The sequence below is a fragment of the Stegostoma tigrinum genome, chromosome 15 (genome assembly GCF_030684315.1).
Source record: "Stegostoma tigrinum isolate sSteTig4 chromosome 15, sSteTig4.hap1, whole genome shotgun sequence".
NCBI classification, from domain to species: domain Eukaryota; kingdom Metazoa; phylum Chordata; class Chondrichthyes; order Orectolobiformes; family Stegostomatidae; genus Stegostoma; species Stegostoma tigrinum.
In genome coordinates this window covers 34451677-34466897 of record NC_081368.1, presented here as the reverse complement: position 1 = coordinate 34466897, position 15221 = coordinate 34451677, and the positions used below count along the sequence as shown (strand labels likewise).

At 39.0% G+C, this 15221-nt stretch overlaps 1 protein-coding gene across 4 annotated transcripts in view; it reads left to right on the top strand.

Moving 5' to 3' along the window:
* The window catches only part of arhgap20b (Rho GTPase activating protein 20b), a 154149-nt gene extending 139901 nt beyond the window's left edge, over window positions 1–14248 (top strand). For all 4 annotated transcript variants that reach the window (XM_048544022.2, XM_048544020.2, XM_048544021.2 and 1 more), the window contains 2 exons: window positions 9202–9319; window positions 11256–14248. In XM_048544022.2, coding sequence (XP_048399979.1) covers window positions 9202–9319; window positions 11256–13027 — 1890 coding nt within the window. In that variant the 3' untranslated portion in view covers window positions 13028–14248. The remainder of the gene's footprint in view (window positions 1–9201; window positions 9320–11255) is intronic.
* Window positions 14249–15221: the final 973 nt, after the last annotated feature.

Genomic DNA, 15221 nt, shown 5'->3' with positions numbered 1-15221 from the left:
AAATGAGATTGGGTCAGATTGGGATAGCTGGACAGTGTGGAAGAGTTGGACCGAAGAGCCTGCTTTGGTGCTGTATAACTCTACGACTTTATAATATTATTCAAGGAGTTGGATTCTTTACTTTTCTCTTTATTTGCACAATATTTCACTGTTGTCTCTAAAAGTTTGATTTGTTGTTCTGCCAATTTCTGAGAAAAGTGAAATGCTCATAGAATGGTAACCTTTGTAATATGTTCACCAGAATGGCCACATCTAGCCAAGATCTCCAGGCCTTTTGTACAAGTTCCTATTGACAGCAACACATCCCAGAGATTTGTTCCCTTATCACTGCAATTTTCAGGTTCCTTTGGCCACTGTCCTTGCAAATCTCTCTAGTAAAGAATAAGAACAGAAGATATTGAAGTAGGCCATTCACCTTTTTGCCTATTTTTCAGGGAAGTCAAATATCTTTGATTATTGCATTCCCAGTCTTGATCAGCCTCCAACCATGCCTTTTCAATAGCTATTATTTATTTATTTTTATCTGTCCTATCAATTTTTCTATCTTGTTACAAATGCAATATACATTCAGATAAAGCACCTTAAACTTTGACATTTTACCATTGTTACTTACTCTGTGGTTCTAATTTCTTATCCACTTTTCTGCTTTTTTTTGCCTCCTGCTGTCACTCATTGTTTATTGTACGCCTCTTCACTACTGCGGACATCTGTTCTTTTCGATTTTGATTTAAACTTCTCTTCAATGGAAACTCCCACTTCCCCAATAATTCACTGTCCTATCTATAACCCTAGCTATATGTTTACCAGGACACTGGTCCCAGCATGGTTCAAATGAAGTCCATCAAAACAGAACAGTTCTCTCCTTCATTAAAAACCAAAAGAACTGCAGATTCTGTAAATCAAGAACAAAAACAAAGTTGCTGGAAAAGCTCAGCAGATCTGGCAGCATCTGTGAAGGAGAAAACAGAGTTAATGTTTCGGGTACGGTGATCCTCCGTCAGAACTCGGTTCTGAGGAAGGATCACTGGACCCAAAACGTTAACTCAGTTTTCTCCTTCACAAATGCTGCCAGACTTGCTGAGCTTTTCTAGCAACTTTGTTTTTGTTCTCTCCTTCATTAATACTGGTGCCAATGCCCCAGGAATGAAAACCTATTTCTCCTACACCAAACTTTGAGCTATGTATTTACCTTTCTATCTTATTTACCCCATTTCAATTTACACGTGGCTCAGATAACAATCCTGAGTTTATTTTGTTGGTGGATCTGTTTTTAGTTTAGCACCAACCTTCTCCTAGTCACTCTGCAGAATCTCTTTCCTAGTCCTAAATTTGCCATTCGTTCTTATGCGGACCAAGATTACTGGATGCTTCTCCTGCCACTCCAAGTTCCTCTCTAGACCAGAAGAGATTTCCTGTGGTTGCCTTGTATTACACTTGTGTCCACCAGGTCCCACATACTGTCATGCGCAACAGATCATCATCTGCTCAGCCATTTCTATTTTGTTTAATTAATTCATTTGGTTGTTAAATATATTTAAAGTTAACTACTTCCCTGTATTCTTTAGCTATAATAATGTGTTGAGTTTTAAACTAATTGGCTGATCAAAAGATAATCTTGTAAAGAACATACCTTTATTTTTCTGCAATTTGGTTGTGGATTGAATTGGCGAAATTAATGTTTTAAAATGCCCAGACTGAGATGCGGTGTCTTCTTCTTTCTGATAAAATACCTAAAGCCCAAACAAAGCCGTTTATTTTCCCCCACTGATTGTCAGCTTTTTGTTTTACCTGGTAACTACGAGATTTTGTGGCTAATGTGCCAGTCACTTGTGCCTTCTGTGAAAAAGTGAAAAACATCTGCAGAAAACAGACTGAACAACTAAAGGTCTTGTCAAACAAAAGATCAACTCAGTGAATCTTGCAATCTGGGTCCCAAACAATATTTAACTCATAAAATTACATGTGAGCAGTGCATAGTTGTTTACCTGTGGTTAGAATCTATTTAAGTACAAAAACCCAATCCACATTTTCTGTTATCCTGGGACTGAAAACAAGTAGATTCGGGAATTTTGTTGTTTTATAAATAATAAAACTTTTAACTTTTATGACACCTCTAGGAAAAGTGGGCTTTGATTTCCTGTGTGCTGTACTAATGAGGTGTGACAAGAGAGAGAACCATGAATCACCTCCCTGTTTTCTTGTGAAGTCACACTTTGTGTCAGACAGAAACAGGTTGGATGGCTTTCTGTGTCTGGTTTAAAACACTCCCCTCTCACCTCCTTGCACTCCCGCTCCCCATGTACTGGTCTTCCCTCTCTGCGTCCAGTTTAAAACCCCCTCTATTCTGCACACCACACTCTGTGTACTGGGCCTCCCTCTCTCTTTCTGGTTTAAACCCCACACCCGCTCTCCTCAGCCCATGTACTTGGCGTCCCGCTTTGCCATCAGTTTGTATATCCCCTGTGGCTGTGCTTCTTACATAGGTCTGTATCCCATGTATTGGGTCTCCTGTTGCTGCTGCCGTTCTTCCACAGATCCACTCTGTGTGCTTTCTGATTGTTTCATCCTCATCCACAATTGTAGGATTCATCAAGGCTATTTGCACTAACCTTATATAACACGTTGAATGCAGCCTCTGTAGTTTCCCAAAGTGCAGTCTGAAGGAGTGACTGCAGACAGGAGATGGCCAGCCTTATCCCTCTAGCTGCTCTCTGAATCTGCCTCTCCACAAATCACAAGATGAAGAGATGGAGAGGGAGAGATGAGAAGGACAATCAGGAGTATTAGAAACTGGTTATAAATTTTATTCTTGGCTTATAGTTGAAAGGAAGCCTTTTCCTCTAAGTATGACAAAATAATTTATCATGATTATGCTTAAAATAAAATATTTATCATTAATAGTTCAATGGACATTCTCACAAACCCTTTGAACATGAAAACAGTTGTAGATTCTAATTGTATTTATATTCTTTGATAAAATTTTTCATAATTAGAATTGGAATTGTTTCCAAATGAGAATTCAAGTTTAATTCAAAGCAATTCAAATCGGACATAGGTCAAAATTGGAATCAGAGGAATAATTGGATTTATAGTGTGATTCTTCAGTCCTGGAGAAATGCATTTGGGTGAGCAATCAGAACCAATTATATTCATCCATGTTTCCCTTGAGAGAAGGCAGCACCAGATAAACAAATTCATTCTTATAAATAAGAAAGTGTGGAGCTGGAAGAACACAGCAGGCCAAGCAGCATCTCAGGAGCACAAAAACTGACGTTTTGGGGTCTAGGCCCTTCTCTAGGCCCAAAACGTCAGCTTTTATGCTCCTAAGATGCTGCTTGGCCTGCTGTGTTCATCCAGCTCCCGACTTTCTTATCTCGGATTCTCCAGCATCTGCAGGTCCCATTATCTCTGATCATTCTTATAAATATTGTATTTGTATTTTCATCAAACTCAACCAGATAACAAAAGGGATGTTAAAACAGATGAGTTCTCAAGTTTTGATCACTATTCAGCAAGTAAAAACAGGATCCATCTCAGTTGTGAGGAGGACAATACAGTAACCTAGTTACAGGTTTGAACAGACACAGTAATGATTGCTTGTCACTTTCTAAGTTGTTGGTCCCTACACTCTTGAATCTTTTTCATGACACAAACTGTACAATGTTGTATGGGTTTCCTGATCTTTGTCACTGCAACAACTGGCTGGGTGAAAAAACATCCAGCCTTCCCTGTTAGGCTCACAAGTAAAGTTAAATAAATATTTAACATGGAAACAGAGCACTGTTAGCATTCACAGGACAATACTCCTTTCAGTACTAAATATTACTTATGGCTGCTGATTTCAGGCTTAATTAGTTGGAGTCGGTTTCTGTTTAATGGGGTTCATTCCCTCATTCTGGATGGCTGCAGGTGAAAAATAATTGACAGTCTTTATGACACAGATGTTCCTTCCTTGTGGACAGTTGGGTTTAAGTGAGTTGTCAGCATTGCTTGTGGGTTTACACATGTCCCATCAATTCTATCTTAGTCTTACAAGCTCTCCCACAGTGAAGAGCTTTTGGTTGTTAGACAACAGAATTAGTGGTGGATTGTTGGCTCAAACAAGTGTCCTGTCTTTCCGTCTCTCTCATAGTTGCTTTTAGTGCTGCTTTTGTTGATTAGGAGATCTTGAAGTGATTTTTGATTATGGACTATTAATACAGTTGTTTTTGGGCTTCTACTTCCTGTGTGCATATGTTGATAGAGCAAATCTTCATAGATGACCTTCCATATGTTTCCTTTGGCCCCTGTGTGAACGTGCTTCCTGATGTAACTCAGAGTTAAGGATTTGTTTGGGCAGTATTGAGTTCTGCATCCTTACAATTTGTCCTGTCCTTTCAGCTGATGTGAGGTTATTATAAATTTGGCATGTCTGCACCTTGGAAGGCATTCATGTTTGCTCTTTTGCCTTAGCAAGCCAGACAGCATTGCTGATAATGTTCTAGTGTTGCCAAGTCTTCCAATCATTAATGCTGTTGAGAAGTTTGGGTGAACTACAGACTGATAGATTTTGAATTTAGTGTGAAGTCTGATATCATCATTTTTGAAATCTCACAAATATAATTTACCATAGGCTGATTAACACATTGAATTTGATAGTATATCTTACTATCAGTGCTGGCTTTCATGATAGCTTCCCAGTAAGGAAGATGAGAGACATTTTTAACACTTCACCATGAATCTCAAATGAAGGCAATTCACCCAACTTTCTTAGATAGCACCTACCAACCATGACCAATTCCATCCAGAAGAACACAGATGGCAAATACATGGGTAAACCACCACCTGCAAGTTGCCCTCCAAACCACTCACCATCCTGACGTGGAAATATATCGCTATTCTTTCAGTGTGGCAGAGTCAAAAATCTGGAACTCTCTCCTTGACAGCACTATTGGTGCTCCTACACCAAATGGACTCAGTGATTCAAGAAGGTGATTATCACTATTTTCTCAAGTCCAATTAGGGATGAGCAATAAATGTGAGCTTTGCTAACAATGTTAATATTCCATGAAAGATTAAACACAGATCATCTATGTTAAACTAATTTTTGGTGTCATTTGGCCACGTAGACTGCATTTATGATGCAATTCTTTGCAAGAGAATGTTTTCACTTCCATCCAGAAATTTCAAGAAGGAAATTTAAAATAAAGCTGAAGGGTTAGAACTGATATTTTCATCTTGTGGGTGCTGAACAAACAATGGTTAAAAATGACCAGACATTGCAAAGTATTTTAGTGTGCAGAAATATGGATTAAAATAACATAATGTGATGTTGGTAATGACTACTTGAACACATTTGATATTTTAGTAAAAGTGGTAAGGATTTAAAGTAAATGTGTTCATGTCTCAAATAATAGGGGAGCAGAGGAATCTCATGTAAATATATCCATTCATTTGTTATGAACATCACACAATGTAAATTTGAATCCAAAAATGCCTTGACTGTTTAGAATTTCACTCAGCAAGGCTTTTCAGGACCTGATCAAATTATTTCAAATATACATTAATAATGTTTACCCCAAATTTACAGGTGCCTCCATTTGTACATGCATTGTGTGAATGTTTTGCAGACTTATATTATACTGTATTGTGAAAGGAATCTAAAACTGCATTGAATTTGCAACAGTTGTTAGTACACCTGGTTTTGTCTTCAGTTGGATAGTTAGTACAAGGATCTGGTCTAGTCCACTTAAGTGCTCCTGCTAAGCAAGATCACTCTCCTGGCCTGTTATGTTTTACTTCATGTTTGAATTGGTTTGCTTGTATGAGCATTCACACAGCTGAATGAAAATGTCTGGCAGAAGAAGAAAAGTTTGAAAACACCCACCACAAATTCAAGAACAGCCTCTTCCCTGCATGTTATCAGATTTTTGAATGGACCTCTCATATATTAAAGTTTTATCTTTCTCTGAACTTTTCTGTAGTTGTAACACTACATTCTATTCTTTTGTGCGTTATGATTTACTGGATAGCACAAAAACAATACTTTTAGCTGTATCTTGGTACATGTGACAATAATAAATCAAATCAAATCAAAATCAAAAACAGAAGTTAAATTTATAGGGTGTGGAGCTGGATGAACACAGCAGGCCAAACAGCATCTTAGGAGCAGGAAAGCTGACGTTTCGGGCCTAGACCCTTCAGCTGGACAGACTATCAATAGATGCCTCCATGATGCGGAGGTCAATGATGGAACTTTCTGGATGTGAGTTTGCTCGCTGAGCTGGAAGGTTAGTTTTCAGACGTTTCGTCACCATTCTAGGTAATATCATCAGTGAGCCTCTGATGAAGCGCTGGTGTTATGTCCCGCTTTCTATTTATCTGGTTAGGTTTCCTTGGGTTGGTGATGTCATTTCCTGCATTACCTAGAATGGTGACGAAACGTCTGAAAACTAACCTTCCAGCTCAGCGAGCAAACTCACATCCAGAACCTCAACCTGAGCTACAAATCTTCTCAAAACTCAATGAAACTTTCATTAAACATTTGGAAAATTCCAAGTGAGTCAGGAGTTGCCCCAATAGTGGGATTGTAGGCCCTTTCTGCATTAATCTGTAGGCCTTCCTCATTTTGGTCTGCTTTGTGCTTTGTGCCTTTGAGTAACTTTTATTATGTTCTACTCAATGGAAAAACAAAGTTGAAGAATGTGTGAGGATTCAGGAATTAATACTGAGGAGTTGAAGATGGGTCAATTATGAAAGAATGTGCTGATAATGAAACATAAAAAGATGTTTTCCTCTTTAAGTGTCAGATTCACTCACTTGGCAAATTCCTACCCTACTGTTGACTTGAAAATATAATCCAGGCTGACAATAGAGAATGATGCATTAATCTTGCTGTTGAGACAGTATTTATATACAACTTGATTGCTGTTAAAAGGGTCTTGGCCCGAAACATCAACTTTCCAGCTCCTAAGATGCTGCTTGGCCTGCTGTGTTCATCCAGCTCCACACCTTGTTATCTCGGACTCTCCAGCATCTGCAGTTTCTATTATCTCTGATTAAATTTATAGGACGTCTTATTGGTTGCCTCATACTATTCAAAATGCTTTGCAACCAGTAGATTACTTTTAGAATCCAGGCACAGTTAATAACAGCAATCAAGTTGTATATAAACACTGTCTCAACAGCAAGATTAATGCATCATTCTCTATTGTCAGCCTGGATTATATTTACAAGTCAACAGTAGGGTACGAATTTGCCAAGTGAGTGAATCTGACACTTAAAGAGGAAAACATCTTCTTGCGTTTCATTATCAATACATTCTTTCATAATTGACCCATCTTCAACTCCTCAACATTAATTCCTGAATCCTAGCACATGCTTCAACTTTGTTTTTCCATTGAGTAGAACATAATAAAAGTTACTCAAAGGCACAAAGCACAAAGCAGACAAAAATGAGGAAGGCCAACAGACTAATGCAGAAAGGGCCTACAATCCCACTATTGGGGCAACTCCTGACTCACTTGGAATTTTCCAAATGCTTAATGAAAGTTTCATCATTGACCCCATCATCATGGAGTAATCTATTGATGGCCTGTCCAGCTGATAATTGTACTACTAAATCCTGGAAGTTATAGCCTAGATGTTTGTCATCGTCAGTTAATGAGAGTTGGGAAAATTTATGTGTCCACCTTGGGGGAAAAAGTATCCACTAAGACATGATTCCATTGCCAGGAAATGGTTGTAGTTGTGCCAGCTGGAAAGAGATTGGAGGAAGCTGTTGGGCTCTACAATAATCTATTTAAAAGGCCTACCTTAGTGATATGAGATTTCCTTTCCTCAGTTAAAATGAAAGAAGTAAGACCTTCTAGACCTCATGCCTCTCCCCCATCAACTCCCCCACCCCCCACACACACATACTCCCCATGTAACCTTACATAACTTACTAATGTGTACAATTAAAGCACATGGGATTGAGAGTAGTGTACTGACATGTATAGAGAACTGGTTGGCAGTCAGGAAACAGTGTAGGAATAAATGTTTCCTTTTTCAAATGGTGGGCTTGGACCCCTAAATATCCACAATGAAGGAACTAAATGTAACATCTCCAGGTTTGCATGTGATGCAAAAATCATGAGCCCCAGGGTGTGCCATATTTCATTGATAGCTCTACTTCTCTAATCGCTGCAGTTCATTGCACAATGCTTACTTAGTTTTATCGGTTTCAAGTACTTGCAGTTTCTGTTAAAGAGTTGAAATAATTGACACTTCTATAGCCGTGTAGAAAAAGGGCATTTTAAAAACATTGTAGGTAAAAATTGAATTAATGTCTCCTTAATTTTTTTTATACCCTGCTGTCACTTTATGTTTTATTGGTTCCAAGCAGATGTGCCATAAATGAGCATTAGGGTTTGAGGTGCCACGGAGGTGGGTGGAGTGGGGAAGAGCAACCAAATAATGTTAAATAGCCATTCATATCACTCTCAGTAAAGCTTAATAACATTTTGTTCTAATTGTTTTCAATGGAAAGCTGGCCTCCTGCTTCTGTTATGGAACCAAATTTTCAAATTAAAAGGGTCTGAAGCTGATGAGTACATCAGCTTTCTATTGGAAGGCAACTTTTAGAATGGTATCAGCCCATTTAATTTCATACAATGTTCAAGGGACTACCATGGCTTTTTTCTCCAATGATGCCAGGAAAGTCTCCCTCCCACTATTACTTTTTCAAATAACATTTTTTCAGCCCTTTTTGAGCTGAGCAGTCTTTTTAATTAATTAGTTCATGATGAATTTTGTTAAGGTGTTTTTACCTCTTCTTTCCAAATCAACAATTTACAGTTTAAAAAAAAGTACAGTCAAATAGTTACCATAGATAGAGGAAAACTATTGTTACGTAAAAGTATCACATATCATGTGCTAATATAAATATAAATGTTATTATATTTTTAATTGATACAAAAGCGAGCCACACATCACAACAAATATAAAGCTGATGTTTCCTCAATGCTATCGTTAAAACTTTAGTATTTCCAGAATATTTGATCAAAATTGCACATATTATTCCATTTGTGGCCAATACCTTCTATAAATTAATTCTTATTTCCCAATTCTTTCCTAAATCTTCTATTGCTGCACTCTGTACAATTCATTATGCTAAAGATATTATACAAGTTTGTGTTATTGAATGTGTTGCTTCATCTGGAACTTTGTGCTGTCTTTCAGGTGGCCATTCTGGTACAATTCATGATTGAAAACTCTTGCCGAATCTTTGGGAGTGGGTTGAATTCACTATTTGGAGAATCAGGAGATGTCCAGCGAGGAAATTCTGAGGACTCACTGGGTTTGTGGTGTTTGCTTATGAGGTTTTTTTTTAAAAAAGCCTATTAACTGATTCTAAACAGTCAACAAATTCCTTTCAGCTAGATTTATTATCTGCAAAACACTTGTGCACACAAAGCTGCAAAAACCTCAATTCAAAATTTGTTAACTGATTTAGAATAAAAGTCACTTGTCTCAGTGTCAAGAGGCAATTTAAGATTGGAATGTTCATGGATAATAACCTTTCGCCGCCACCCCACCTCCATTCTTATGTATTATTGACACAATGTGAAATAATTGGGCAGAAATTGACATGCATCGTGCAACATTTCTAGGTGCAAACCAGAAAGCATAGGTTGATGATAAAATGTGAGGCTAGATGAACACAGCAGGCCCAGCAGCATCTCAGGAGCACAAGATGCTGCTGGGCCTACTGTGTTCATCCAGCCTCACATTTTATTATCTTGGATTCTCCAGCATCTGCAGTTCCCATCATCACTGAAGCATAGGTTGATGAGGGCTAAGAATTCATTTCTATCACCCAAAGGTTTTTTGCTTTGGATGCATGCTCATTGTCTGGGCCTGATTTTTAGTATAAAGCAAGCCCACAGTATTTCGATCTTAGTGTCTTTCCAATGACTGTCAGACTTAATTTAGTAGCAAAATCCTAATCTCTGGTTCAAGAGATTTGAATACGTGATTCAGGCTGACAGTTCAGTCATTACTGAGAAAGTGTGCACTGTCTAAAGTGCCATCTTTCAGGTAAAATGTTAAACTAAGGCTCCATCTGCCCTCCTAGGTATATGTGAAATGCCCTGTGGCACTAATTGCAGAGGTCAGATTATCTTGTTTCGTTACTGTTTGTATGTTTCTCCTACATTGTACTTCATAAGGTGCATTGTTGGTTATAAAATACTTTGGTATGCCCTGAGATAATGTGAAACACTAGATAAAAGTGTTTTCCTTGTAGTTCGCAATGCTGCTGAATTGAACATTTTTCTTCCCCCTTGAATATACACTAAATTTCTTGGCTGTGAAATTGGACTTTGTCATGCTGCTGTTGCTGGAATTGTAGAACACCTAAGTCAGCAAATAGTGCAATGGATGCCCTAATGTGCAAAGGGAGATAATGTGGGCATGGCATATGTGTACTGCTTGGATCAGACATGAACAGATCATAGCATCAAACAACTGGCAGAGTTGATTTGGCTTTTGAACTTTGGGAACAGATAATTTTGGGCCCCTTATGGCTATGCCTCGAAGCCTTAACCTCTACTAATGAATTTATGTAAATACATAATCTTTGTTAGATTAATGGTCTAGTGAGTAAAGACATTGTCTTGTATCTCAGTGTGATAGCTCAGTGGTTAGCTTCGCTGCCTCACAGTACCAGGGGCCTGGGTTCGATTCCACCCTTGGGTGACTGTCTGTATGGAGTTTGCACATTCTACCCGCATCTCTGTGGATTTCCTCCCACAGTTCAAAGCTGTACAGGCTAGGTGGATTGGCCTTGCTAAATTGCCGGTATTATTCAGGGATGTGCAGGTTAGTTGGGTTATGGGGGGTGGGTCTGGATGGGATGCTCTGAGAGTCAGTGTAGACTTGTTGGACCAAAGGGCCTGTTTCCACAGGGAGTGTGGGGAGTCTAAGTCTAAACCATGATTAGCTGTTCTCAATTAAGGTAACTATAAAAACCAAACTACCACTGTAAGATGAAATAAATAAAACCAGCCAAGGTTTCTGCTTCAAATGCCTGTACAGTTATTCAAACAGCAGCAGTTTTTGATTTCAGTTATGGCTTCTGTTGGTAAATAGCCTAGTTCATTGACTTAAATGACACTATGACTTTGAGCATTTGTGAAACAGTTTTTCAGCAGGAGTCAATGGCATAACAGCATAAGAAAATCACGGTGAAATATTGCAACATTCTGATTTTTCTTTCAATATTGCTTTTGCAGATATAGGCTTGTTGCAGCCACAGTATTCATCTGACGATATGGATTCAGAATTATCAGATCAAAAAAGACAAAAAGTTCCAAAGGACCAGTCAAATGATTCCATCTTCATCACTTTGAATGACCCTAGACTGCACACAGCTGAAGGACCCAAGGACATCTGGGACCAGCAGAGCGTTTTCAATGAAGAAGTCCCATGTAAGAAAATCTTAGAGAAGAGTGGCAGTGGCGACCTTTGTGAGCAGGTGGAAAATGAGTCTTTATATTCCTGTTCCTCCGTCTCTTCACTTGTAGCTATCCAGAGCATTGACTCAGCACGAGACCGTTGCTCATCTGAGCCCAGTGTCTGCTTGTCACACCGCCTTGCCTTATCTCATGAGCCTGTCGCCCGTCAGTCAAGCTGTGATGCTGCCATGTCTCATGGCCATATTGATTACTTACAACAACTGAAAAGGCTTCAGATTGAAAGTCAGAGGTTATTGGATGATGGGAAAGGCCCTGGGTCTAATAAAATGAGATATGGCTTTTGGAGGTCCCCTCAGATTAATACCAGGCTGAAACAGCCTAATTCACATCGAATGAATCTGTCAACGAGATCAAGTCTGTCAAGCCTGTCTTCTCCCACCACATCACCCTCGGAGTCTTCATTAAGTTCAATAGATAGTGCTTTCTCTTATTCTGACTCATCAGTATTTGGTCGCAATGATATTTCACACTTTGGAAATTCTGTAAAGAGCCAGATACCCTCACCTTGTACATCCAATAGGTTTACTGGCACATTATTTGGGACTTCGCCACCTTCAGTGGCCTGCTGCCTTGATAATTTGGATTGGTACAATGAAGAAGCAGAAAAGAAAGGAGACTCAGACTGTGAAAGTGACCAAGAGGATTTAGCTCAAATATCAGTCGAACAAATGTCTCATTTGAAAAGCCAAAGATCTGAAGGTTCTGAAAAGGATAGTGATTGTTTTACAAGTGTATCATATGTTGGATATGATGAACATGGGATAAATTCTGTTCAAAATGATGCAAAGGAGTTAAGCAGAGAAAGTAATAAAGAAAGAAGGAATCAGTCACCTGTTCCCAATGCAACACAATGTGTTACATTACCTGAGGAGCCCAGTGTAGCACCTTCTTACAGTGAGAATGTTAAGCGCACTAAAATAACATTCTACATGGCACCAGGAAAGGTGTTCAGTATACAACATACAGATGATCAAGAGAAACAGAACCTTGAAGTTAACAATGCCGCACAAGACGACAATAGTGTCTACAGTCTGCCACCAACCTGCGAAGGAAGTACTAGACAACCAGGACAGACTTTAAAGGTCCACATCCCTCAAACTGTGTTTTATGGTCAGGACTCACCCTTGGTTCTCCAGTCTGTTGCACGAAGACAGATATATGATGGATTCAAGGCGTCACAGAAAAAGGTTATGCCCGGGGACATTTTAACAAGAACATCTTCCCCAGATTGTCCTTCACAGAGTGACACACAATTATTAGATGGCTCAACTCAGCCCATATCTCCTCAGCGATGTAGTAAAAACACGAGTAGTAAAAGACACACTATTCGTTTTATATTACCTCCCTCAGTTAAAACTACTGTTAAGGACTACTTCCTTTACAGTGAGGCCAAACACTGCCTCAGAGACACGAAGACAGTGGAGAGTGAAGTAATTAGAAGAAGGCAGGAATGGCAAAGTAGACGGTGCACTGATTCACAATTGGAAGACTTTGAAAATATTATTTTCACAGATGAATCTTATGTCTGATATTGTAACCTTCTAACAATTATTTTCATCATACATTTATTTTTTTAAACCAGGGCAGCACTCCGCAAGTTGCTACTGATAAAATTACTTCCTACATAAAAGGCTATATGGTAGTAGACATGTATGTTGAGCACCACCGTTATTACCATTGCCTCAAAGTTTCTGTTCAAGAAACTAGCAGACAAACACCTTTAGAATAATAGATGAATAATAACACCAAAGGTCGCTGGTTAACCATAAAATTGGTTCAGCTCAATGCAAGAGCAGTTTAGCCAGTCCTGTTCTCCTGGCCCTTTCTAGTTGCCATGTAAAAGTTTTCCTTCAGGTACATCTCCAATTCCCCTTCAAAAACCAATACCGAATCTGTCTCCAACACTCTTTCAAGTAATGCATTCTGCATCATAAACAATCTTGAAAGAGGATTTTCCTCATGGCATCTTTTTTGTGCTCTGGCCAATTCCTGTCTGTGTCTGTGTCCTCTAGTTTGCAATCCTTTCATCAATGAGAACAGTTTTCCCTTATCTTCTGTGTCTGGACCTTTCATGAGTTTGAATCTTCTCCAGCAAATTGCCTCTCAACCTTCTCCGTTCCAAAATGAATAAAGCCAGCTACTCCAATCTATCTACATACTTAAAATCCCGAATTCTTGCAACCATTTTCATAATTATTTTCAGTACCTTCATATTTCTCATAAAACATGGTGCCCAGTGATGAACAGGTATTTTAAAAGTATTCACCATAACTTGTATGATTATGTGCTTTATGCCTCTATTTATAAAGCCCAGCATTCCATTTGTTCTTATAAGCACATTTGCAACCTGAACAGCCATCAGCAATTTGTGCATATGTAAACCCAGTGCATTAACTTTAGAGTTATACATTTAATCTATATTGTTTCTCCTAAATCATCCATTCAAAATGTATCACTTCACATGAAGTTAATTTCATCTGTGATGTATCAATTCACTCCACTAGCATGCATCCTCTTGGAGTTTATCACCATTCCCCTTGAAATTCACAATTGTTTCCAAGTTTTACATCATTTGCAAACATGGAAATTGCGTGCTGCCTACCCAAGTTTGAAATCAAGAAAAACAGTGGTCCTTTATCAATCTTTGGATTTTCCATTTGGCAAAACAACAATTCAGTAACACAGACGTAGTAAGAACTGCCGATGCTGGAGAATCTGAGATAACAAAGTGTAGAGCTGGATGAACACATCAGGCCAAGCAGCATCAGAGGAGCAGGAAGGCTGATGTTACAGATCAAGACCCCATTTCTGAAGAAGGGTCTAGACCCAAAACGTCAGCCTTCCTGCTCCTCTGATACTACTTGGCTAGCTGTGTTCATCCAGCTCTACACCTTGTTAATTCAGCACAACTCTCAGTTTCCCGTTACTCAGCCCACTTTCTATCTATTCTGCCGGTGTCTCTTTTATTCCTTGGGCTTCAACATTGTTGGCAAGATTATGATGTAGCACTTTAGCAATGCCTTTTGGAAATCCTCAAATACTACATCAAATACATGACTCTCACCAATCCTTTCTGCTGACTGGTCTACAAGCTCAATCAAGTTGAGCAATGGCTGTTAACTTTGTCCCAGTTTACTGTTTCCAGAAGCTTTCCCACCACTGAGTTTCAACGGACTGGTCCGTGGTTGCTACGTTTATCCTTACACCTTCTTCTGAACAATGGGCCAGTTGGTTAGATACGAGAGTGAGGAGCTTTGCTGGGTTTCCTCCTTGTACTATTGTGGTAGTTCATGCCATGCTTGATGTAGAGTGGTGTTCCTCAGGCTGTGTGGCCACTGTACTTCTAACAGGGAGAGATGTCAATGATTCCTAAGTGGACTCTGGCAAATTACCAAAGCAGCCACTTATAACCCAGTCATGTAGTTTTCTTCCATTTGTAGATCCAATTTTTCCACCTTTGCTTTCCCTCTTCTAACTTTATATCCTTGTAATGTTTATATTTCGCTCATGTCTTTCATTCATATTAGGTCCCTGTCTTTTCTCATACCCTGCCTTTGCCTTTTAGGTTTCCTGTATCAAATCTCCTCTGAACTTTTTACAGTCTGCTTGGTATTCATTTGAATTATTGTTGGTACCTAGTTTCTGCTTTGTCCTATACACATTTCATATTGTTGTTATCTCTAGATCTTTGCACTGCCTCCATTGAAAATTAGCTTTGGGGAC